The 27595-nt window shown below is 39.9% G+C and overlaps 2 protein-coding genes across 10 annotated transcripts in view; one reads left to right on the forward strand and one right to left on the reverse strand.

The window, feature by feature from the left end:
• LOC147129530 (transmembrane protein 238-like) overlaps positions 1-27595 on the reverse strand; it is a 143471-nt gene that overhangs the window by 109241 nt on the left and 6635 nt on the right. Inside the window, exon 4 of one of the 4 annotated variants that reach the window (XR_015082525.1) lies at positions 9239-9302. The exons of the other annotated variants lie outside the window; for them this stretch is intronic. The gene's annotated coding sequence lies outside the window, so the exon portion shown is untranslated. Of the gene's footprint in view, positions 1-9238; positions 9303-27595 lie in introns of those variants that run through there. 4 annotated transcript variants of the gene reach the window in all.
• shisa6b (shisa family member 6b) overlaps positions 1-27595 on the forward strand; it is a 66306-nt gene that overhangs the window by 35147 nt on the left and 3564 nt on the right. Inside the window, exons 4-8 of one of the 6 annotated variants that reach the window (XM_086016416.1) lie at positions 7883-7921; positions 17477-17539; positions 18970-18990; positions 23317-23469; positions 26539-26642. In XM_086016416.1, the coding sequence (XP_085872542.1) occupies positions 7883-7921; positions 17477-17539; positions 18970-18990; positions 23317-23469; positions 26539-26642 (380 nt within the window). The remainder of the gene's footprint in view (positions 1-7882; positions 7922-17476; positions 17540-18969; positions 18991-23316; positions 23470-26538; positions 26643-27595) is intronic. The other 5 variants (XM_086016418.1, XM_086016417.1, XM_086016419.1 and 2 more) reach the window with 5 other exon arrangements.

Genomic DNA, 27595 nt, shown 5'->3' on the forward strand with positions numbered 1-27595 from the left:
ATATATATATATTATATATGTGTATGTGTGTGTGTATACACGTGTACACACATAATGTTGTTAAATGTTACGACGAAATCCATTTAATATCGCTCACTGTTCTACAAAGTACACATCATTTGTAGTTTCACTAAGCTTTAAAGGCGAAGTCACCCAAACATATTTTTTTTCCAAGGATATGTTCTATGCAAGCCTACTAGTTGAAAAAAAGGCATTCTGTTAAATATTGCGTTTGTGGAGTAAGAGTTAATCCATTCATTTTTAGCCATCTCTGGGGGCGGCCATTTTGTCACTTCTATCGGCTGAAAATGACATCACAGTTGCTTAGGGCTCAGATAACGACCAATCATGGCTCAGCTTTAGAAGACAGGTGAGCTGTGATTAGTCATTACCTGAGCCCTGGGTAGTTGTGATATCATTTTCGGTCGACAGAAATGACAAAATGGCCGCCCCCAGAGATGGGTAAAAACAGGTGGATTTTGCTGCTTAACTCATATTCCACAAACGCAAAATTAATCAGAATGCCGTGTTTCTAATAGTGGGTCTTCTGGGAACATATTCTTGAAAAAAAAAAAAAAGTTTTAGTTGATTTACCCTTTAAAGCATTAAAAATAAAAAGAGATAATATTTAGGAATTGCCATTTATATGAACTTCATTGGCCGCGTCGTGAAATTTCGTGAAAGTGCATTTTCCCGAACGGCCAGTGTATTTCCGTGCCAATCCTGGCCATCTCGTGTTAAGGATTGCTTCTTTCTTGCTAGCTCGATGTTGCCTTACTTTTGATTAGTTAATATTTTAAGGCCGGCCTGCCTGCCGTCTGGCTACTCGCAACAAGTTTCCATATAGTCAATGCAATCTGCTTGGAGCAACCCCAGTAAATATTTACCACCAACAAACACACATGAGATACGTGGTGCGTTTTTCCTGTCAGCTATCAGTGAAACGGGAGTCCATCAGTGACAGACTGAGAAGGTCCGCCGGTGCTTACCCGGTTAGTAACGATTCCAATGACGGATGAAAACCCACTTCCATGCTTAGTCCCTCAGTTTTTGTCATTATTCGTCATTCGTCAGCAAAATGGGCGTCCGTCAGTATTGACGGAGTGTCCACCTCTGATGGTAAGATATTTTACATTGATACAAAAATAAGGGGACAATCGTCCAGAATATCGCGAATATAGTTAAGTATATCTTGATTACAACGTGAACTAAAGTGGGTTGGTCTGAGCCATGAAACTCCAGCACTGAAAATGAGTCCCACTTTGCCCATGGTTGTTTGTAAAAAGTGTTTTGAATTTTGTGAAAACTACACTCCACTGTGCAGTGTAATTTGATTTGAGTTCTTCCTCATCCTCTCTCTTTCTCTGTCCTACAGCACAATTTTCCATAACAAGCTTGTGCACAGGAGATGAGATATGATTCTTGGAATTAAAACAGCATTTGCCCCTTTGATCATATGGTACCAAGGAACGCCGAAATAGGACTCACCCTTCTTTATCGAATCTTTGCACTCGGTCTTATAATCTTCGTCCTGCGCACGCTGCTTTAACTGTGCTTGGAGGATCGCTCTTTGCGATGAAGAGTTAATGAAGAAAGCTTTCCTTCTTGCAAGAAGAAAAAAAATGTACGGCAACTTTGCACTCTGGCTTTGTTGATTGCGTCACAATTGGCTTTCATGTCTAAGAATGCCAACTGCTGAACCTGATCAGCATAAATTAATATGATGCTTTACCAATGTTCCACTAACATTGACTGAACAATTTATTTTCATGACACGACATCCATTTTGACATATTTTTCTAGAAAAATACCCTCATTCACTCACTCACACGCCCTCATGAGTGTCCTCGCCCTCATGAACCGCAAGTGAGAAGCACCATTGTCAAAAAGCCATGTTATCATCCAATATAGAGGCCGACGTGGGATGGTGCTGCTGGCAGTATGGTTATGTAAGCCGCTTTCTCAGGGACTGATAGCAATCCAATACACCCAGCAGGGGAGCAATGGTGTGTGCGCGTCTCTCAGTGTTGGGGATGTGAAACAAATCACACATTTGAGTATTACACCCAGTATTTTACCACAGGTACAGAATGATTCACTCCATCGTGCCAATTGATTTGTTAAAATGCTAATGTCACTGTGATTAGTGAAGCATACAATGCCGGCAAATCTGTGCTCAGTGAGGTGTTGATTAAAAGAAATCAAAAAGCTGGGTGAGAAATAAATTGTCTTCTAGGGAATCAGAACTTTCCTCCACTGCAGTAAAAAGACAATAGAAAATTTACACAATACTCACATACTGCAAAACGTGGATGTTCCTCTGTCATGTTTAAATTTGGAATTCATCTTTCCCTCTAAATATGTAGATTTAATCTGTTAGAAGATACTACTGGTCGCTAATACATGGCTTAAAGCACTCCGGCGTTGTGACGGATTTACGGTAAGATATTTTGGACAGGGGTGGCTCCAGGATTTTTTTCTCTTCCGGGGCAAAAATGGGGCTGAGACAATTTATAAATATATTTGAGGATATCAAATAAAATACCGGAAGGGCTTAACGGGCTACACAGATTTCCGATGGGGTCAGCCCCCCTTATCCCCGGTATAGCGGCATCACGGATTTTGGACAAGAGCCGCCCTCTATGCGTGTCTTGCTTAAGTGCTTAAAATCAAATTAAGAGCCACTAGCCAATCGGAGACAGAGTGCGACTGGTCTTGTCGTGGTCAGATAGACCACCTGCACATCTTCAAAGATGGAAAGAAAAATCATTGAATAACGGTGAGAGCATATCTTTACTGGAAAAAGGTGTAAAAAAAAAAAAAACAGATGACGCTGGGCATAAAAGTTGGTGCAACAAATTGATAGAGCCAGTTGTTAGCTTTTGCAGCATGTAACGGTGCCCAGTAGCAGAACGAAGAAGAAGCTTCGGTTCGTGCGCTTAGCTATACTAGTACATACTGTCAGGATGTACTGTTCGTCCACATCTGCCAAAGGCGCTTGAATGAGTGACCGTGACCACAAAATATACGTGCACATTCATTACCATCATTTATGATTACGCAGCCTCCAAAGAAAAAACAGCATGGATGAAACGTTTTTGTCATATAAACATCATAGCTATTTGAACAAACACAACATTGTTTCTGAATTGAGAACCAAGCATACAACTTTAAGCGAAAGTCAATCCCAACATTTTCTAAACAGTAATATGTTCTATGCAGCCCCACTAGTCTAAACTCAATACTCTGCTTGATATTGTGATTGTGAAACGTGAATTCAGCAACAAAATCGCCACTTTTATCCATCTCAGGGGGCGGCCATTTTGTCACTTGCTGTCATTTTCAGTTGACAGCAAGTGACAAAATGGCCTCCCTCTGACATGGATGAAAACAGCTGGATTTTTCTGTTTAATTCAAATTCCATAAACACCATATTAATCAGACTATCACCTTTAGACTAGTGGTGCTGCATAGAACAAATCATTGTAAAGAAAAAAATTGGGTTGACCTCTACTTTCAATATAGGTTGAAATAACTCTGTTAGGCTCATCACACTTCTTGTCCATTCAAACACATGATGTAAACCAAAGCCACATCAATGCCCGGTGAATTTCCTGGTTCAGCAAACACGCATACACGACAGCACAATTGTATGCTCTATGGATTGGCGCAATGGTACATAGATGAAATTAGCTAGTAGATTCAATATGTAAGCAACATTTGCGAGGGAGAGGTTTGTGAATATTGATGGAAGTGCGCAGTACCTTAAAATTGGACTGAATGTCTTTGCTAATGTTTTCTATTTTGATGGCAACCTCAGTGACAAGAATGCTTGCGTCGAGCGAAGGGAGGGTTCACTCCTTTGCTGCTCTTACATTTGTCTATCCCTTGTTGTTGTGCGGCACTGAGTGTCTCTGCTCAGGCAACAAGCCCACTATGTGAAGGTGTCTGTAACATCAAAGTGCTGTTCCAATTAAGGAGCACTACCGGTCTTGTTTACAGTGGAGCCTCCAATAAAATGTGTGCCATTTGTAGCCCAGCCTCAGAAGTCTGAATTTTATGAATTTCATCCCTCTGCAGTCACCTATGGATTTATCTCTACTCTCTGGCATTCTGGAAAATTACATGTCAAAATAAATGACTGCTTCACGTGGCAGTCCTGTAGAAATGCGAAGATTGTTTGTTTCTGCAGTACGAAAGTAAAATGCAGAATCTTCCTGCAGCATGCCTCAATAACAAGGAAGTATTTGCTGAAACGCACATTGCAAATATACAGTGTAATACTGAGATCGGAGAATATGAGTGGTTCATATAGGCCTACTGTAAATAACAGAGATGTGTTGGTTTTGCGAAAGATCTAGTTCTTAGAAGCGACACTTGTGTGGTTTGATTTTTTTTTTCTGTGAAAGCCTCATGCGATTGGTCAAGATGTGTGTCCACACAAAGCAGAAGGGGTAAAGCGGAGCACTCTGAGCACACAAAATGGAGCAAGGAGGAGAAAAGAGAGCACTGCTATATAGTGAGAAACTACATGCAGCTAAGGTGGAAAAAAAACAAGCCTCCAAAATTGAGATAAAGTTTGGACATTTGGGATAGACAATGTTTTGTTGAAAAAGTTAAAAATGGTGCTTTGCGCCATTTTGGGTGTGAACACAGCCGACTTGTTTGGCCATCAATTGAAGCGGCTCCTCTCATTCTCTTAAAATGCTGCATGTGAGAAATGCGCTGATAGTCCTTGACATGGCAGAAGATGACACTGATTTGCTCGAGTCCTGCGGCAGGTCGGGGCGTGCAAAGTGCGTTCATCAGGAACTGAAAGCAGACCTCCACGGGTGGATGATATAAGTTGTCGAAAGGAAAATCACAGATCTGTAAAATGGGCGCTTGGAGACTGCCTTCTACCCGGACCAAACGTGCCCGTGTGTAACCCTCAACACTGCCCTCCACAGCTGTGGCACATGTCAAATGAAACGAACGCCTTTGGTAGCCTACGCATGGAGCAGAGAGATGAACCAAATTCCCAAGTGCATTGACATGAAAATCAAGATACGGCCGTTTTTACGCTCAAGCGCAGCTATGCTATCTATGAATATAGATCCCTAAGAGTGCAGACTTGGCAGGATGAAAATGTGATCTCGAGCCGGCTTCACAAACAACCTGCATTGGGCATATGCATACTGTTCACTAGTGATAGGAAAATGAAGCACTATTTTTTTACTTCTCTAGATAGTGCCATCAAGAGGAATAAAAAAAAAAAAAGATCACAAGTGTTTTATGAAGCTTCATTTGTCCATCACTACTGTTCACAGTTTCCTTCAGTTAGTGGAGAAAAGACTAGCAAATGAACTGCAACTTTTTGCTCCTCCTTTAATTATTTAACTACACACAAAAATATTAAATTGGTCCTTTGTGTTTGTATTTTACTGTTTATTTTTGTAGCACTCGGAGTATGTGAATAAATAAAGCAATATAAATAATGCATATACGCTGTAATGTATTTTTTTTAATTACTAATTAATTTGAACTTGGAGAGAAATTAACTGAGACAGGAGAAACATTGCGGAGCCGTTTGGAAGTTGAAAAAGTCAGCTCTTTTCAGACAGTCGAGCCTAAAAAAAAAAAATCGGCTCTCGGAAAAGAGTCAAAATTCCCATCACTATTAAATACTGGAATAGGGTAAAAAAAATATGTAAAAGACACAAAATGGATCAGCAAGCCAGGCAGTCTGCTTAAACTTGGCATATTTTATGTAACACATCATATCCTATCCTGCAGGAATTCCTTGTCCCTTTTGTTCCCTTTCATAAAGCTACAAGCATTGAAGACAGAGCAAGCCAAAAATGCAGGAAATGGCACAGTGTCTTCTGGGGAAACATTTTACAACCATCAATACTTTATCCTTGTCATCTTTGTCTAACATTAATCATGTCGTTCATATCATATCAAGGCATTGATTGATTATTGGCAGAAATAAATTCAATGTCATCCAGTAGCAGAAAGTGGTTTATTCCAGTACTGCTCTCTTTATTAGGGTAGAATGTGCAAAGACTGTCCATTCGGAACTACAGTATGTAATTACTAGCAGACACTGATCAGTGCGCAATTATGACAACTCATTGCCAAAATGAAATCATAAAGTGGAAACAAAACCCACTTGAACTTTACTGTCATTTAAGTCTTAATACACTTTGGACATAAAAGATGATACAACTACATGAATTGTGCAAATGTGTTTTGATCATGCATGTTGCAGACTCATCTTTTGGAGGGGTTGAAGTGATGTGAAGATAGTATGCAAAATTTGAAGTAAACTGTTAGACCGTAAAGAAATGCATTTGCATGTTGTTGGGAGCTCTCAGTCAAGTGTAGAGGCACTCTGTTGTGTTTGAATGCAATTAATTCCAGGAAATAATAATACCCTTATTTTTTTGGTAGTCTTATCTATCTTAACAGAAAGCAACATCATAAACTAAAATAAATACGTGAAAAAACAAACAAATAAGAAATAATAATAAACTCGCACAATGTGATACATGATGAGGCATATTTGAATTCCAAACCGTAGAACTTAAGGGGTGTTTGATTTTAGAGGTTGCGGCATATTTTATAGGACGTCGCATACCATGAAAGTGTATCAACAAGCACTAAATTAATAACACTTCAAACAAAAACAGTAGCAAAACCTGAAATTGCATATCGACACAGGTGGGTAAAATTGTTGGTACTCCTCTGCAATTTAAAGAAACATTCGCTGTGGTGACAGAATTACATTACATGGCGTGTACCACACTAAAGAAGGACAAGAGGAAGTGAAGAAAAGAGAAAGAAAATGATAGATTAGGTTTTATGAGCTAAACCGTTTATTTTAAAGTTGGATGGTAAATAGTGTTACTCACTACGTTATTTTCCCTTGATGTACAGTACAACTGTCTAGTTATGCTTCCTAGGTGGTTGTAAATAAAGAGGAGAAGTGCATTTCTGAATTGGAGGAAGACAAACTGCGTAGTTACGCTAGAGTAGTACCTCTCTGTCCCAATCCATTGTGTACCTTTGCATTGAAATGGCTGACATGTGCTGTTTGAATGTTTCTCTCACAAGGGGTTCCATAAAGCTTCCGCTCTTATTAGTATGCTCATGTGGAAAAACTGAAATTCATGCTAATCAGACTATTTGCAGCACCACTTTCATTGCTCAACACACCTACCTCTTATCATTAATACACCAGCTTATTTGGTCAGTGGGTTTAAGGTCAACACTACCGTTCGTATTGTTCAGACCCGGTGTCGGGGAACGCCTCCGTTCTGCGTGGGAGGTTGGCGCGGTGAAAAACGTTATGGCAAATCGATAAGGATTGATCAATGTACCGCATGGCTGGAGCCCTGTTGTGTCAGTAAGCACGGACGTCAGTCACTTTAACACCTCCTTTTTCTTTCTGTGTGAGTGTGGTTGGTGGGTTGGATGGGGGTGGGGGCAAAAGTGTGCTTTTGGTTTCATGGATAAGGATGGCCCACTTGATGCTCTATTCATGGTGTCAAGTGGCATCAACCAAAGCATCAATAAAAAGTTACACAATATACCTTTTTTACACATTATGACTACATGTACTTTATATGTAACTAGGATTGCAAAGGGGCAGAAGATGTTCAATATTTCTAAAAAAAAAAAAAAAAAAAAAAAATGTCATTGGTGATTGGCTATTTTTTTCCCCACCTTATCAAATGTAAATCTAATTATTTTGAAACACAGTTTTGCTATTTTGTTTGCCCTTAATCTTGTTATTAAATATAAATACTGGCCGTTAAATGTTTGTTGTGATTTTAATTGTTTTATTATCATACAAACAGAATAATCTAATAGATAACCGCTTGGTTCTGTGTTCTAGGAGAAAAACATTGGCCCGTCCGCTCCCAGAGTCACCATGGTAGGGATGGCTGTTCTTTGTTAAACGGTCAAAGTTGCCTCTAATCACTTCCTGTATACATTATTCCCGAATCGAGTCTAAAAGTGACTAAAACTAAAATCCATAACCTGGAATTGGGATTCAATATTTTGAAAGTGTGTGGAGGCAGCTTATACCTGCAGTGTAAATTGTCGTGTATTGCCGCTAACCTATGTATTCCTAGTTCTCCTGTCTGTGTTATGAAGATGAACATTTGTGTCGCTTTGCTCTTGTTCCAGGGGGTGTAATCGTACATACACTATTATTCAAATTGGTTCAACGGCCATTCTCATCAGCATAGCTTAAGACAGAACCTGCAAATTAGAGTGCAATGCCATCTTATTACATGCCAGAAGCAGGCCAACCCACAGCACTCCAAAAGGCTGATTGTCACATATAATGAAACTTAATGATTGTTACATATAATAAAACGCCATGTGCCAATCTTGTTTGTCATCGCTGTCGGGTGGAAACCTCCTCCTCATTTGATTCATTTAATATTTTTTTCACATATTGGTCAGTCTCCACATGAGACTGTTGTTTTTACGAGAAAACTTCCTTTGATACATTTCCTCAGCTATCTTGTGTCTAAAATTCTTCCAAAGAAAGTTGACCATAAATATTTGGACTAAATATATATAGGCAGGGGATCAATTGTATTTCGTGCTATTGCTTTGCAAGTGATTGTAAATGTGCAGTGCTCTCTCAGTGGAATTGAAAATGTGTGCATATAAACTTTGTTGGTCTTAAATACAAATACAGTATGTACTGTTACACCCCAAAAAGGCTCTGTTTCAATAAGTGACCTACTGATGTGGGCTTGTTCGGAAAAAAAAAACCCATCAATGTCATTAATACCACTACAATACTTTGTCTCTGATTCATCATGCCTTTGTGTGTGAGCTATTTGGGCCTAATTAAAAAGAATGCCGCCAAAACACAGATATATGAAACGCTAATAATGTATTGTACCTCTTGATGTTTGTTCCAGCTGACCTACATTGTTTTTTTTTTTGTTTTTTTTTCATCATGTTGTGCCTTAAAACCCAACTGGTCCTCTTTCATTCCTCTGTACTCATACTGTATATGAGCTGTATGTTTTTGATCTGCTTAACTGGAGTGTTTTCTGTGTAGTCAACTTGAAATTAATGTCCTAACCGCAATGGTGTGTGTGCTCAACTGTGCGTCTCAGTGGAGAGGAGGTTTGGTCTATAAAGGCACGGATAAAGGCAGTTTTGATGATGTTACTTCTTTTATTTTAAGAAGACATCAGATAAATCTGTGCTTATCCTTGCTGTCGATATACGGACCCTCCTCTACCTCTTCCTCGCCTCCACTCAAAGGAAGTCTGCGTCTCAACAGTCTGCAAATGGAGTTTGTTGGTATGTCAATCAACTGCTGGAAGAACTCACTTGTTTCTCAATATACAGGATACTATATACACAGGTCTATGTAAGAACACGAATCCTACAATGGCACATCAGATGACAATATCACAGTGTCACACTGATTTCCAGAAGAGATCATTTCCCATCGAAAAAAAAAACAAAAACGTGTCATTCAGCTTTGAGGTGTAGGAATGTGAAAGCGTGCTGCCTCTGTAGGAACATCATAAAGCTCGGCTTCAATAAAATGGATCTCTTATTGCCTTGTATCACACAGGGTCACACTCGACCGCGAGTTCACCGCGAATCACATTTCAAAATGAACTGGTATGAGGTCCACCTCAATCTCCTGCCCTTCCGTCCCTGCTGAGGTGATCAGAGTGCATTTGTCAAGATGGAGAGGCATGGCTAAGTCAAGTAACCACTTGGCCTGTGGCGTCTTGGGGGTGATTGTGACTTATGAGGTAAAGGGCGATACTTACTGGAAATGGGCAAAGAAACAGGCCAAAGTGGGATTGTATTGCACTTGGAAGGCAGCGAGAGCACTGCAATCTGCAGCTCATTTGACGCTCATTACAGAATGCACTTATAAATGCATAATGACGTCCGAGTAGAATAGCTGTTGGGCTCATTTAGGATGTCTGTTCATTGCTTTTTTTTTTCCATTAGTAGATATGAGAGTTAGATAAAGCTAGAAGCAGAACCATCTGGAAATACTTTATATCTTCAGATGATCAATGTGCTCTGCTCGGGATATCAATCAGGGGCTCAAGCTGCTTCTACCCGGGCGCCTATAGCTTTGTCCGCCTCCAAACGCAGGCTATTATGGCAGTTAGCATTCTGCGGTAAAATGTGAACAGCCTTTGTCAGTTGTTAAATGTCAAGCCCTTGGTGGTTTGCCTTTCCTTTGCTGTGAGAGGAGCCCAAGTGTCACCGGGCTGTCAACAGAACCAGTGGGACACAGGCAAGCACATTCATACTTAACACACTTTAAACACACACATGCAGACACGTGCATTCATACACACTGTGAAAGCTCGGTAACACCGCCGCCACCTTGGGGTTGTTCAGTAACAACAGCTGCACTCGGCAGAGCTAATGGGATGCGGGTTCTGGAGAGCGATGTTGGGAAGGGACTCTGATAGATCTGCGATGAGCGCTTAGGAATCGGGGATTGAAAGGCTGCTCTTTGGTCAACCTTTCGTCTTGTTTTCATCCTAGCGCTTCACCATATTCTGCTTGCGCTAAAGCAGTGGTCGCCAACCTTTTTTCTGCCACGGCCCGGTTCATACAAGTCTATACCCTTCGCGGCCCTGTAACTATTCCCCGTCCCTTGGGGGGTGGCGGAGAAACTTTCCAAATACGCCTGTTTAACTCATTTGCTAGCTTGTGCATTTAATATTAGCGCTACGCGACGGAGACAACTTAACATGCGTTAAGAGTCAGTCATAGATGGATGTAACGCAGAGAATCCGGTCACTTTTCAAAATAAAATGTTTTTCAGCCTCGGATAATAAATAAACCGGATGTACTGTACTTTTTTTTTTCTTTTCTTTCATCTGTGCGGTCCACCGCGGCCCGGTCCAAAGTGGCCTGCAGCCCGGTACCGGTCCGCGGCCCATTGGTTGGGGACCGCTGCACTAAAGTATTTGCGCAAACTAACATTGACACTGTGCTTCACAATTTCTTTTGTGCTATTTTTTAAACAGTGTAACCCTGGAAGAGTTGTGTCTTCCACTATTGTATTTCTTTCAGGAGATTTTTTTTTAACCAGCCCTATCCGGCATTTCTCCATTGTTATTACTGAGACAGTAAGCCTTTGGACTTTTCATTGCGCTGCGCCTCTCTTCTTATCGTTTTGACAATTGTATATGGCCTACATTTGAAAAGTGGAAGAACTTCATGCATATTCAAATCTTCAAATGTGGTGCACAAGACTTACATTGCTACAATACTGACTATTTAAATGCCACATTGAGGTGTATATTGCACAATACATACGGAGACTTACACGGAAGTCCTCCAGTGAGCTAAAGTATTACCACTAATCAATGTCAGCTGCATCGGAAAAACCTCTTTCAGCTATGAGCCGAGTCTGTCATTTTATGAAATTTATAGGTATTAATGGATTGTGACATTTAAATAGAGGTGTGCAAGAAACTTAATCTCTAAAAGCACCTATTCAACCATCTACAGTCTACACGTACACCGATGCATCATAAAAACAGGCTGTGTCACAATCCCCGTTGAAATCTTGTTCTATCACGAAGACGGACCCCACGTTTGACAGAAAACCTTGGTGCAAACTATTGCATTTCAAAAATATCTTGAGACAACTTCAACTGCAAAAAAAATAAAAAATAAAATAAAAAAAAGAATACACCTGACAGGCAAAAACTGAATAAAACATTAACAGTGGCAGGCCGGGAAGATGAAAAAGCTTGACAAAGGTCACAAATCAAATAAGATAAACAAGTACTGAATATGAAGAAGAAAAAGTAACTCAATTTAAGAGGAGGCCAGATGAAGAGGGTGGAGCTTACAGTGAATTGACTGGAAGGACATATGAGGAAGCAAGTGGGGCTTTACAAGGGCCTGAAGGTCGAGGTTGGCGGGTGGTTGTCACAAAAGGATCCAAAAGTAAAAGTCAACTTTCTACTATCGATCTATCTATTATACATGTCAGCCATTTGAGGTAGAGACTCCCAGCAGTTGCATACAAGAAGACAGAATTGAAAGAGAAAGGCAAACCACGGTGCAGTAGATGCTGGCACATCCACAGAAAAAGAGGACTGTTTTAACATGGTAAACGAAGTAAAAATCCTATGAAGGATTACATACATTGCTTGTAAAACATGACTGCAAACTGTGACTAGACCCCCACGCGTCATCCTAATTCTATAAAAGCAGGCCTGCATGGACAATTGCTAGCTCACACGCCCACCCGAGTTGGGAGATGCCATGTAAATTATGTAGATCTAACTTATTATTCAAACAGCAAAATACATATTCATTCATAATCTATGCATGCTGGTATAATTAACATCAATAATAATAATGTTCTCTTTCTCATTAAAAAAAAAAAAAAAAAATCACAACTCTCCTCGTATTGGGTGTATGTAAAGTCTAGACTGTAGCAATTACTACTATGCAAATACTCCTTTTTTTTAAATTATGTTATTATTACTTTATCACTTCCTTTGCAATGTCTCCAAAAGAACAACACAGTACACCCACACTTTAGAATCCTCACCACAAAGCCTTGTGGATATGAAGGCAAGCTGTTTGTTTGAATGCAAATTTCCAGATCAATGTTCGGGTTTCCACAGTACCTTCAAGCATGTCGTTGCAATCAATTCTGCAAATGCTTAGTTAACCTTGGCACAAGGCTAGAGGTGTTTCGTTGTCGGCTCAGCGTGCCCCCACTTGCCTCCCAAGTGCTGTATACGGATGCGATGTGCAAAAAAATAGCACATAAAATGTCAGATTACTGAGTCACTAGTGTGCCATCTGGATCCTATTATGCAAACTCGTTCGCAAGAGAAGCGGTGATACGTAAAAGAAAATGGCATGAGTAATCATTGGGCAATGCTACCCAGTGGAACACCGCAACACCACCGCCCCAACATAACAGGTTTACAGTTAATTCGGCCTCTGCATTTGACTGACACCGTCTGAAAACTCACAGCTGCGACCTAAGGGAAGTGATAGAAAACATCCATTTAGCAATTTAGATGGGGACCCTGTTTAACCCAACAAGCTGGAAAGCACGTCAATCACCATTAATCAGCTATATGATTAAACCACAGCAGTTTGAGCTAATGATGATGACGGCAATAAGTAATGAACACCGAGGGACGCCAGCCTTCTTGCTCAGCTCCGTTTCGTTACCTTCATGGCCGTTGACACAGGGAGCGTGAAGGTTATTTTAAAATGGCCGCCCAAGGAGGCAGCGATGATGTATCGAGATGTTAAGCAATCTTATGGCTTTTAGAAGTCAGGGGTCATGCAGGGACTCATCCTGAGTGCTGTATATCTAATTAGACCTCAGATTTCAGATGCTGTGTTAAGGCTCTTAATGAAGCATATCCTGTTCTGGATGGCCAATACATGTTTTTATTAGGAATCAAAACCAATGCAGAGTACTGGTTCATGATCTGTAACTTGTTCTATCTGTTCTTAACTCGGTCACTGCCATTCACGTAATTATTTGTTTTTTCACAGTCCACCAGCCATTCAATCCCAGGAATTTATTTATAATTTTTTTCAAATTTTTGCAAACGTTAGGGTAAAAGAGGGTCTGAAAATGTCTGGCAGTGAATGAGTTAATGATGATATTTAAGAATAAATTTTTTTTATGTATGTTGAATCTGATTCAGATGTTTGATTGAAGATGCTAGAAAGTATTTGGGGAAAAAGGCAGGCAGGTCTTATGAAGAAATATTATAGGTTTTGTTAGTCACATCTGTTACAGACCAATCAAGTGGCAGGCTACACGAACAGCTTGTACAGAAAAGAGTCGTTCACATGCTTACTGTAACTTTATGTCACTTATGCCCGTATTTACCCTGTGTGGAACATGAGATGTCTTGCATCGTATGAAATACATTATCGTCCTCGCTGTTCCTTCAACTTTTCCATAGTTGTAGGTTATGTCTCGCTATCCTATAAACAGCAACCGAAACGCACAACAATGACATCCTAATTCTATTTTCAGGAACCAAACTCCAATAATCTCTCTGAATCTCAGTTTCAAAGGGGGGAAAAAAACACAAAAGGAACATTATGAATACACATGCCATCTATCTCCATACACGGGGCAAATATTGAAACATGATATGAGAGCGCCAGGCTTCCCTGCCCTCTGTCACTTGTGTGACAGATGTAAATGGATGTTTCGGCAGTTGGCTCTAATGTATTTTTAAACAGGCACAGCGGCAGATAGCAAATGAAGTGTCGCCAGCACAACTCTCTACGACGGAGTCCTCCATCTATCTGTTCTTCCTCTCGCTCAGGCACAGAAACCGACAATGACAACCACGCGCACATTCCTACACAGCGCCGAGAATAACTGTCATTCATCAACTTTCTTAGAGCAATGGGCTCGCTAAAGGTCCCATCTTTCATTCTAAAGGACCTCCACTCTGCGGCGTCCAGCCGAGCCTGCACTCTGCCTGTCGACTGCAAACGCTCCTACCTAGTAGGACGATGGATGATTTAGGGAAACTGTTGTTTACTCTCCAAGTGCAAATTAAAGCCACCGTGGTACGCACACGGCAACACAGCAGACTGTTGGTGCTGATTATACTGTTGCCATGTGTACAGAGAAGCACAGGGAGAGAGGAAATGACCACGGGCGGCATGCAGCTGTGGAGCTTAATGCGCTACGCCTCATACGGGTGCTTGGACAAGGGACCGAATTTGGCACTTGGTTATTTTGGCGTGATATGTCCTAATAAATCCCATATCTCAAGGCCGTATCCCACTGAGTGGCGAAGGTTTGCGAGGGAAGTGGATGTTGACTTTTCAGACATGTCGCCACAAAATTTTGAACATGTTCAAAATTTCTTTGTGACAGTAAAAACAGTTTATGGCTGTTAAAACAGTTCGCGAATGTCTGGCGTACGTCTTTGCAATCTTGAACGAACGCTGACGAAAAACCAACAATTAGGCCATGCGCAAACAGTTTTAACACCTTTAAAGTTTTTAATTAACTAAAGACTCTACAAAAATGGCTGGATCAAAAGCAATTCAATTTAGGTCAAAAATGGACCAACTTCAATTTCAAAATTGAGTCATTTAGCAGAAAACAGCCCCAAAAAATTGGGTCATTTTATACAACATCAAGAACAAGAAAAAGTTAGGTCGAATTGAATCAAATAGTGGATCCGTCCATTTGTGATCCAAATTTTATTTTATTTTTTTTCGACCCGACTGTTTTTAGAGCAACTGCTATGTACATCCACAACTATTAATGGTAGCAGTAGTACTTCTAATAATGATATCACTCTTAAAACTGCTTGTCCAAAGTTACTCAAGTTGGGTGAAATAGTTAACCCAGAACTGGGTACAAAAGAGACAGAGCCAACGCTGGGTTATTTACAACCTCCATATTAGGTTGAGGATATGACCCAGCACGTTGGGGCAAGATTTTGTTCTAGCAAGGGGTAAAAACTATCCATATTGAAGAGCTGAAGCTATCAAGAAATAGGTTACCTTGTTATCAGTATACCTTTGGTTAAAATAATACAAATTTTATTTCCAACATTTTCGGGGAAGAAGCAGCAACTTTCTGCTGTTAGGGGCCACAGCAGTTTTTACACCAGGTGCCCTTAATGACATTGCCCAACTATTTTCAGAGGGTTGGCCGTCTGCCGCCATCCAGCCGCCACCGACGCGTTCTAAGAATAATGAAATTCACTTCAACTGGGTCAAAACAATTAACCCAACACTGGGTAAAAGCAACCCAATCTACTCAACATCCATAGCTACCCAGAAAGCGGGTGAGGGAAACAACACAGATTTTTTTCTGTGTGTTTGTGTGTTTTAAAATATTACAATTTGTTACTTAATAGATACGGAAGAAAATAGAAACATGCAAATGGGCCTACAATGTTTAATTAGAGTTTAAGTTAATTGAAAAAATAAATCACCTAATTTATTGGCCAAAAATCTTAAAACAGAGAAACAATTGTAATTTTGAAAAAAACATTTGAAAAACAGCCATTGGAGTAGTGTAATATCTTCAACATCCATGTCTCGGCCACTTGGGACTGTTTAGCAAGAAATAAATGTCACATTTTATTGATTTCCGCAGTTGATGTGTTCAGCGTGTTGCAAACACTTCCCTGTACACAACTAAGCAGGGACAATTAAATGCTACTGAAACTACTTCTTGCTTAGTCAGGTCCGTTTTTTGCCCTATGTTTATCTAACAGCAGATCTAATAGATTTTGTTTCGGGTGTGATAAGCAGGTACTTCACTTTTTAATGGAAAAATATCCCTCCAGTAAGAGATAAAAACTGTCAAGTCATATAAAAGCCCCCCCAAAATTGCTATAGCATTGTCAGTGCACACACCAAAAAAGGAAAATTATGTAAAACAAAAAAAGATAGAAATATGATGAAAATAGTTGTCACTATTTTTTCAAATACTTTTATCATATACAAGTATATAACGGTAAGTTTTTCCAGAAAAAAAATACTGATAGGTTACAGAGTATATTATATACCGGTAGACGTTGTATTGGAACCATCTCAAAAGGCTTGAGGTAGCCTGGAACTGGATGGAATAACAAGTGCATATGTTTTTGCAAGTCAGGAGTTTGCTCATTGCTAATAGATTCTTGCTTTGACTATTTTTTTTATGTGATTGAATAGAATTATTTAATTACATATCATTTTCTCTCTTGTTCTTCATGTTTTTTTGCCTGTGTTTTTTGTTTATGTGCGGCTTTCTGATTGGTGTCAATGGGATTGGCGCTTTTTGAATAAAGCAAAAATAGTAGCAAAAAATGCATATAATTAGAATCAATATTCTTCTAATATGCTGCCAGGATCCTCTATTATCATGTGCTGTATGCCTGACAGAGTTTTTGTATTTGCTTTGTTTCATTAGCATTCCCATGCACTTCGAGATTATATATTCATTGAGCCATTTTATGTTGACTTGAAATGCATAGATTTTGGAGAGCTTTGTGTTTTCTTTACTGTTATATTTTGCGACGCCTACGGTCTCGCAAGACAAGACCTTGTTTGCGAGCCCCATCTTTTGAAATCTTTCTTTTGCCTGGAATGGTTTCGCCGCTGCCGCAAACTTGCTTGTAACCTTGTTTTTGCAGGATAATTATTGTGGACTTCACCTTCTGCAGATTCAAACATCTCACTTTCCCTCTCATTTTTCTTTTGTGTCCATAACTATGATTTTTTAAAATCTTTTTTTTAATTAAAGCGATATTTCACACTCTAATCAAATGTGAAGAAAACCCTATTCTAGTTCAATTAACCAAAACACCATTGACTACTTTGTTGACAACTTTGTGAATTATCTCTTTCATTGTCATCCTCATGCTTCTAACACTCTGTATTAGGTTCGATACAGAGCATGTTTCATGAACACTGAACAGATCTGTCATTGCTTTTGTCATTGCAGGTACCCATCCGCACAACTATAACCATGTGGCTCTAGGTAGCCCCATACGCACACCTAAGAATGGTAAGACAAACTAGAGTGGGAAGTAAATTTACCCTTCACTGTCTGACATAAAAGCATGGGCCTGGCCATTAACCTGATTACAATGCTTGATATGGTTGTACGGAAAATCTGTTCAACACTGCCTTCCTTTCAAACTCCACTGTATATCTTTCTGCGATTGAAAAGAAGGTCCTATATTTTCTGGCGGGCTGAACCGTTGAAGCTTCCCATCCCAGTTATGAGCAGGAAGCAGCCACTGACCATCTCGGAAAAAAATAATTGGCTCGAGGTCAGCCCGTCCCCCGGCTGACAGGCCGTATGAAACCTTCCACGTTCCCTGCTGTTATCTGAGAACAAAAGTTATCACTGTAACCTCATGCACCGCTGCGACGGCGCATCACGCTCAATTGTTTTCTATTACAGCTGTCACTCACATGTTTGTCCTAATGACTACCCTGTGGCCACTAATTGGCTGTGTTGCATAAGGATACACAGTGGAGACAGAGGAAAGTAGCGGCGAATCTCCACCAAGTCAGGCAATGTAATTTTTGGGAGAACTGCACTAGCAACTTGTTCAATTTTACTAACTACAATAAGACACATGAATCAGCCAAGATTTGAATCATGCGTTATGATGTGTGTTTGTTGAGTCTGTCAAAAATGAAAGCTGTTTTGTAAAAAATTACCGGTGTCATATTTGGGACTCATTTACCTTTCGAATCATTATCGCACTGTAAGCTGACTGAGACTGTAATGTGAATCTAGCTGTTGTGATTTTTAAAAAAATATTTTGCAACGATCAGATTCCAATATTTGTTTATATTTATTGTAAAAAAAAATATATTCCATCCCCCAAAATTAAAATTTAAAATATACTCATAATTAAGTCCTATGTGGGCTGTGAATCTCTAAAGTCCAGATTCCAGAGTCACTATTGAAAATCAATAGGTAAAAGGAAAGTACCTCAAAGTCAAAGGCACTATTGGGTTTACTCAGACTGGCTGTTCTGGATGCAGTCTAACTTTTGCGAGGAAATGTGACAAACACATTGACACAACCCAGTAACTAAAAGGAAAATTCATTTGACTTTTATGTATGTAAAACGTGAAAAGTCAATTTCAACAACACATCAAATACAAAAACCTAGATAGAAGACTCTCTGACAGGCTTCAAATTTAAGCACTCAAGTTTTTTTTCTCTAGATAAAGTCCACTGCCAAGAAACCCCCAGTGGCCTGTGACAACAAACATGCAGGAAATAGCACAGAAAATGCACATCATTTGCACTTTATCACAGGCCTGGGAGATAAAAAAAAAAAAAAAAAAGTGATTAAATTCCTTTTTCTGAGGGGGACTTAGGTCGCAAGCTGTGCTGAATATGAAGTAGCCTCTGTTTGTGTCATCGTCAACATGTCACTGAACTTTTTTTTTTTTTCTACTTGGTTTTGGTAGCCCACCGATCATTGAGGCGTGGTAAGTTAAACTGAAATAATCTTTGTGTCCCCATACACACCACATGTGTTCTTCCCCACAAAATAAAAATGTGCTGTTTGGTATGGATGCATACACCGTGTTTGTGTCCGACCTAGGGAACTAAATGAATAATGTAGGCTGTGGTAAACAAACCAAAAGATCGTTCTTTTTGTTATCGAATCCCATGAAAACACTTTTCTATGTAGAACTGAGGGCACTCACAATCTAAAAAAAAAAACAAAAAACAAAAACAGAAACCTTCCCTTATTGTCACATTTACTTGAGTAATGGAACCCATTTGGGATACTTTGAAGAGGTGTATTAATAAAGATTTGTCAGAGTAAGGCAATCTATTTTATTGTCTCATTTTCCCCAAAAAGATTGCTAATGCTGCCACATTAAATAAAACCAAAAACAAAACAAGATGGTGGTTTCAAGTCTCGTTTCATCTGTGGATTTTGGGTCACAGTTGTTTCCGTCTTTTCGTGTTAGCCAAACTGCTTGGATGATGTAGGGGTCAGGGCTCGGTGGGGTTCACACCATCTGTTTCAGGATTCATTGTTCTGGTCTTTGAACAAGGTTTTTTTTACACATCTGCCAGTGAATTTGGCAGGTTTTTAATGCCCAAGGGCCACTTTTGATTTTTAAAATGGACAGAAAGGACCATGTCATCCGTAGATGAGTTCAATCAAAACAAAAAAGTTAACGTGTATTTAGCATATCGTCATTGTCCTGTGAAAAACACATGTCCAATTTTGAATTTTTTTAAATTTCCACGTTAATGCGATGTCTGTAACGCGGAAACACCATTCACGTACAAGAGAAAAATGAAAAAAATGGATAGATGTGTTTTTCACAGGACAGCGACTATATGCTAGATGGATAGGCAATTCTTTAATCAGCTAAATAGAAAATACACACATTTTAATTAACATGACTGTCAAAACACTATTTGATGCAGTTTTAACATCCTACTGTATATTAGTGGTTTGTATAGTCCAACATTTTTTTTTTGTAGTCATCTTAAAATACTTAAAAACTTCTTATACTTTTCCCTACCATGTAAACATAAGGCTCATTTATAATAAATCTGCTTCAGTTTCTGAAAATAGATTTATATTAGATAGAAAATGTATAGAAGATATTAGCGACTATGTCACGTTTGCAAAGATCACCCTTCAGATGCCGTAGGTCGAGGTCAAAACTCAAACTTCCCTTTGACTTTCACTTTTTAGTCTGAGACTGTGAAAATCGGTAGATGGAAGCCCAGCATCAGGCATTGAAAAAGAACATGAGCAATTTCATATTTTTAGATTTTTACAATTACTAGATGGATCAGCTCTAGTGCTTGCTAACATGCATACAAATAAGTATAAATGTACTTATTGGATGTGCTTTATACTTATAGGGAATTCTACATGATTATTTTAAATTGGAAAACCAACATTTTGGGGTATTTGTTAACAAAAAAGAACAACGCAATGTTTTACCAGCCTTCAAATGTCAAGTCAGTCTATTTGAGCCCCTCACTGCGTCTTGTGTCTGTTGTGACGACGTTAGTTTTGAAATAGGGAAGACTACAGTGCAGCCTGAGTCAAATCATCCCTTATTGATGCAGTCCACACACATCCATCACAGCCCTTCCAGCTCCCGGGAACCCCCGTCGTTGCCCCCCGTCGTCTGTGCTCAAGCTTTCCTCCTCATTTCACTCGATTTTTTTCCTCCTTGTCATCATTTTGCTGCCCCTTTATCCTTTCTTAAGCTTTGCTTATCTTAAATGTCTTGCTCTCTTCCTCCCCTCCATCATGCGGCCGTTACCAAAGCTGTATTTTTTTATCTGTTCATTGGAGGCTGGTCTGGGGCCGCACCCATGACTGCAGCTCTGCGCCGCTCCACAGATTGCAGGCTCACATGGGAGAAGCCGATAGAGCACGAGCGAGTGAGAAAATGAGAGTGGGGCCTTGTAAATGGACAAGTAAGAATTAAGGAGCAAAAGTGGGTGGCAGCATGGTTGGATAGATAAAATTGACAGAGCGTGGAAGTCGGCAGTGGATGGGAGACACAGGGAGGATCGCAAATACGTGCATTTGTGGGAAGGCGCGATAAAGGCAAAGATGAAAGTAGAAGCAACTTCTCTCTTTTCGTCTTCCCGGGCATCATATCACACCGCATTCAGCCAGAGCAGGCGTAGCCGCTTGACACCGTTCCTGATGACAACTCACAGTACCGTCACAAGCAGGGTCACTCTCCAGGCACACATCTGTTGTTTGTGGTCTTGTCTCCGTTTTCCCTTTTCCAATCTGTTGGACACTGTTTTCTCCCATCAAACCTTGTCACTTGTCAAGTCAGTCCTGTGCCAAACACCCACTGAGTCCCTGATATTCATACATTATGACCTCCAACTTCACTGTCACTCAAGACAGTTGGAGTTTTTAAACCTGCAGCCATTCCCCACGGCAGAGTCACTTAAATTTAGCGGTTAAGCTGAAGTCCAGGCAAAAGAAACAGCTCCCTTGAATAAGTAGAGGAGAAGGCAGGTGTTAAGCTGAGATAGCCACACAAGGTTTGAGCCATGCTGTCACTCCAGTCCCATCAAAGCAACAATATTCAGGCTCATTGAGTAACAGTTTTTTACAGACAAAATTGTTCAGAAAAGTGGAAGTCACCCCTAACATATTTTTGTCAAGAATCTGTTCTATGCAGGCCCACTAGTTAAAACAAGGCATTCTGATAAATATTGCGTTTGTGGAATAAGAGTTAATCCTCCCCTTTTTAGCCATCTCTGGGGGCGGCCATTTTGTCATCATGGCTCAGCTTCAGAAAACAGGTGAGCCGTGATTGGCCGTTACCTGCGCTCTGTGAGCAGCTGTGATGTCATTTTCAGTCGACAGCAAGTGAGATGGTGGATTTAGCTGCTTAATCTGTATTTCACAAACGCAATATTAATATTAATATTAATATTGTGTTTTGACTAGTGGAGGCTCATAGAACATATTTTTGTAAAGAATTTTTGTGAGTTGACGAGTACAGCTGGGGGGGAGTCGAAAAAAAGTGTTGTTTGGATTGTACATTTGTATAATGGAGTATTTTTACCTACTGTGGTATGAATTTCACATCATTTTTATTTCTGTATGTTTATGTACAGTGCCCTGCAGGCTCACCTTACTGTACATGGGCTGTTTGATGTCTTTATATTGGGGAGAGCTTTCATCAATTGCTTCGAAACACACACACATTTGTCTGTTGGTGTCACTTATAGCTCTGGTGCTGCAGTCGAATACTCCACAATCTACAGTTTCCTGCAGCGGCCAGTTTTCTGCCCTTAATCTCTTCCCCAAGTAAAATGTGTCTTCGTGTGTTGGCCAATAGCCACATGACAAAAGGAAATACACGAGACACTCCCGCATTATTGTTGTTTGTGTTGTCTATTTATTTAGTTATGAAGCAATCAATGTGATGTGGATTTCATTGTCAGTACTATTTTAAAATGGCAAACCAATGACCACAAACACAGATAGACCTGAGTCAAGTTCTGTCTGTACTGTGTAGTGGAAAGCCAGCAATAGTGGATCTTGAAATTGATTTTATTCGTTTAATAAACTCAGTACATGGTGAGTGAAAAAGAAAATCCTACCTCTGAGTAGCCCAGGAGCAGTGTGAAAAATGGTCCGCATTTTTGGCTTTTTGTCAATTTGGCACACTTTTATTGGTTTGAATGACAAAGCTGTCATGCAGCAAATTGTGTCATCAAGAGCTCATTAAAGTCTTTGTGAAAAGGGCAATAAGGAAGCCTATAGTAAATTGCAAGTATTTACTCGGCCGAAGATAAGAGGTTCAAAAGGAAACAATCCAGCTGATTAAATGTGGTTAAATTTCAGCACGCCATTAACTTGGGGACACCTTTGTACAAAAAAAATGATTCTTGGTTAATACTCAACCAGAGTATTTGTGTTGAATACTTGTGTTGAAACTACTTAGGTCCAGCATCCAGCGCCAAAATAAATGCAAATATACCGTAGGCACTTCCGCTGCTCAGTGCGTTCAGCAGAAATCCAACCACGGAGTCTAAATTGTCATGCCAGGGAACAGTGCGAGATTGGTTTACAGCAAATCTGCCTCCAGGAAATATTTGTAGGACTAAGAACTCCAGCTTCAATCTTTGCTTTTTCGTCTCAGCGGGTGGTCTTCCATGGTGGTTGCCTGTGGCCTCATCGTGCTTTTACTCTTTTTAAAACGGGGAGACGGGTGGAAGGGGAGAAGCCAGTACTGCCCAATTTTTTTTTCCCTCCCTCCCATGTGTCTGTATATGTATGTACGTGTCTCTAGACAACAATCGGATAAGTGGCATCCTGACCTCGCAGACGGAGCCCTACGACCTGTCTTTTTCACGCTCCTTCCAGAGTCTGTCCCACCTGCCGCCCTCCTACGAGGCGGCCATCAAAGCCGACCTCAACCGCTTCTCGTCCCTGAAGAAACTGAGTAGGTCCAAGTTCACAGCACTAATGCAAGAGCAGGATCCCTGATGCATGATTTTTGTGCCTTTGATCGACGAGACCTTGAGCAACTTTTTCAAGGCTACGATGGAGGTCCCAGTGTGAAAAAACAGTGAATACAAAACCACTAGACCAAAATTATAATAAAAAATATATATATACGTTCAATTTGTGAATACAGTGGAGCCTCTGAAGTTGAACACAATATGCTCCTAAGTGTGAATTGACTTCAGATTTGTTTGGATTTCAAAACAATTGTGTGTGCCACAGATGCTTTTTATACAGTGATTGTTACAAGTGTGAATTGTAAAAAGATCTAAGGTGACCTCGCACTCGTTTGCGCATTTTGGATTTGCATTCCCACTATTTTGCAGGTTTTTTTGTACACTTTATAACCCTTTTTTTTTTTTTTTTTTGCGGCACACTATTTAGTTTGACATAGTGTATATTTGTAAGAATAAGAACGAAAAAAAGGAAGCACTTTCAGCTCAGACTAGTTTTAGCTGAAGATGATCTTATACCCGCTTTATTCTCACTTTTCTATGCACAGAAAGCAACAGCTCGTGCATGACTATTGATGTATATTGTGAGATACGTGTTTTAGTTTGGGCAAAAATAGGATTCGTTTACTGTAAATACATAAAGGGATCGATACACTGATACATTATTTGTACAATATTTCTGTCATACCCATTCTTTACCTCCCAATATATTATATGTGTTAGTCTATAGGGAGTCTTTGAATACGGTATTTGATACCGTATATTGCGGTTTTCTCTTATTGTGACGGTGGTCTGGAAAGCAACATTCAAAAACATGATCACAATACTGAATCTTTCCTAAGTCATGATTGCTTTTGCGACACGACTGAGACGTCTCTAAATGCACTCGATATATATACACAGTATACTTCTCGTATGTTCTGCTGTTAACGCCACATCCTGCGGTCAGCCATTCTATCTGCAAAAACAATCCTTAAAATTATTCACTAAACTTAAGTCTTGTGAAGAAGGCAAACATATATTAAGAGGGATCAAATTCTAAATTTGTATTTTTGTGACCTTGCAAATTTTAGTTGAATTCCAAATTGTACCAACCTCAGAGCTATTCAACTTTAGAGGTTCCACCGTATAGTCAATTTATGTGACTCATTCTCTTCCTTCCCTCTTCCACTACTGTTCTCTAATCGTTCGTTTAAGCTGTCTTATGCCTTGCCCAGCTCAGTATTGATTTAGCGGTGCTTTGGTGGATTTCTGGAGCACAATGTGGTCTCATCTCATGACATTCTTAAAGTGGAACACAAATATTCCTTAAGGCTTGTGTAATTTCATCATTCCTGCCTCACTTCACTGCTGGCTCCCAGTCAAAGTGAGGGGAGCCATCTACAATGCCTTCCATCAGGTCTCCCCCCCAATACGGCTCACACTTGTTTAGCTGCCAGGCACGAGTATAGCAAAATGACAAGGTAGCAAGATGCACTTCCTTTGACTGTTTTTGAGAATAAACACTTTTGGTGGGCCATTATACTCAAATAAAATAGAGAATACCAAGAGAGTGCCTTTACAGCAGGTGATTGAAAACAGAAGGGATGGTCTTTCATCAGTTGTCACAACAAAAGGCCAAAATGTTCTCTAGCTGCTTTTACGTCACACAACTACTGTCTGCATTGCACTGGATTGTGCTGAAGGGAAAATAAGTGTTGGGATGCAATAAAACGGACAAATGCAAGAATGCTTATTAATGCAAAGTGGTATCAAAATGGAAGAAAGGATTGTTATGTTGTGCCAGGCAGTATAACTGTACATTACAAATTATTATTTTGGAGTATGTTAATGTGATTGATAAGTGCACAAGGTGTGCATTATACTCAAGAAAAGCAACATCTTGTCATTATGAATCGAATTGCGGAAAGAAGGCATGACTGGCCGCTGAAGGGGATTTTGGCGGTGAGTAGCCTTGGCAGCAAAATAAATAGCACCTCACACATATAGCTCAAAGGTCATGCATGAATTCTCAATTGGGCTAATGTTTGCTCCGTTTTCAAATTACACCCTACCTCTTACTATGTGAGATTTAACATTTGTGCCAGCGCTCAGAAAGAGCTAATAATTACAGTTTATATAACTATTGATGGAGAAACAATCAATAGTAGTAAAAATAATAATAATAATAAAAATAATAGATATTATATACCACTTGTTTTCAGAATATCAATGCGAGTATTCACTGAGCACTCAGCGATATCGCAAGTACTTTGGTAAATCAAATTTCATTTGATACTATGACACAAAAGTCGACACAGATGATTCACCGATGTGTCAAACTGCCGCAGTTATAGAGCCATCTAGTGCCAAGGAGAACTTACTCGCTGTCATTTTTTTTGGGCTTAAGTATCTGTAGCTGGTAGCCTCCATGAGTACTTCATACCTTAAAATAAGGCCGGTATGGGCCTGATAACGATACCTGGTATCGGTACTTGCCGGTCGCTAATAATAATAATACAACAATATATAACTTGCATTTGTTTGCATGGTTTCGTGTGGCATGTTGTTGGTGCTACAGTGCTTTTTCTATGAATGTCTGGAAAAATACTCTGGTCTGAATGCATGTTATTATGCGCAATATATCAATTAAAACAAGAGAAAATTGTGTGATTCAAGAATGCACACACGTCATTGTGCAGTGTTCCTCTATGCTGTTTAGCATGTACTGGATGCCACGTGTCTATGTGATATGACAATGTTTGAATCTCCTTTTCTGTGACCTTTGAGAAATTCCCCCCCAGCCCCCCACAGCTATCGCCTCCTGTAGGCTTCCCAATCTGGACACGTGAATATTATGTGCCTGGCATGTAATATAATCTGACTGCAATTCTCTGTCTCTTCTTTCACACTCAACTCAATGATCTTGTAAAGGTGAAGGTCTATTCTCTGAAATCAGAAATGTATTGCTCTTGATCTGCGTTCTTCCCTTGCATTCCAACAGTGAGATATTCTCGCTGAATATCCTCTTCAACCTCTCGCATTTGTTTTATCTCTCCTCATTTCCTCTGCAGCAGATAAAGAAGTTGAGGACTACTACTCTCGTAAGCGACACCTGCCTGACCTGGCAGCAAGAGGCACTCTTCCGTTGCATGTTCTCAAAATCACTCAAGACCAGGTGGGTAAACAGGTGCTCATTTCCTTCTGTAAGCCAAATGAATAGTCTTAATATTCCCTTCCTTCTCTGAAAATAATTTATTTGGACGTGGTAGTCTTCACACTGCATTGCAGTAATGGTCAGTGTAAAACAACAGCCGTGTTTCCACCAATCAGAACAGATTGGTCTAGTTTGGTGCCTACCAAATTAACTGTGCTTCTCAAGTAGTTGTTGGTAATAGAAGTGTAGTAGAAGTACAGTACTTAAAGTTGAACTTGAAGTCAACCCCAAAATATTTTTTTCAAGAATATGTTCCATGCAAGCCCACTAGTTGAAACAGGCATTCTGATTTGTGGAATAAGCGTTAGTCCCCTTGTTTTTAGCCTTCTCTGGGGGCGGCCATTTTCTCACCTTCAGGTCAGGACTACCCAGGGCTCAGGCAATGACCAATCACGGCTGAGCTTAAGAAAACAGACGAGCCGTAATTGGTCGTTACCTGAGCCCTGAGCATTTGTGATGTCATTTTCAGTTGACAAAGATTACAAAATGGCCGCCCCCTGAGATGGCTGAAGAAGGGTGGATTTTGCTGCTCAACTCATATTCCACAAACACAATATTTATCAGAATGCCGTGTTTCAACTAGTGGGCCTGCTGGGAACATATTCTTGAAAAAAATATGTTTGGGTTGATTTCCCTTTTAAAGGGTGGTGCACTGCAGTCCATTGATTGGTTGACAGACATGGGTAATGAGTTAATCTTGTTTTATGTGTTCAATTTTTTTTTCTTGAGACAATGAGGTTATTTTTTATTTACCTCAACTAGTTTTGACGTCAACTGCCGTCTTGTTCAGGAGGAATTTTTAAGTCCTCTTCGTCTTTCATCTTCGTCAAGTGAAAACTAATAATTGAACACATAAGAAGAAAAGATTAACTCATTAGCCATGTATGCGGAAGTAGCACTACCGAAGATGAAAG

Source organism: Filicampus tigris, chromosome 19 (genome assembly GCF_054856515.1).
Source record: "Filicampus tigris isolate MCC_2025a chromosome 19, RoL_Ftig_1.0, whole genome shotgun sequence".
NCBI lineage: Eukaryota > Metazoa > Chordata > Actinopteri > Syngnathiformes > Syngnathidae > Filicampus > Filicampus tigris.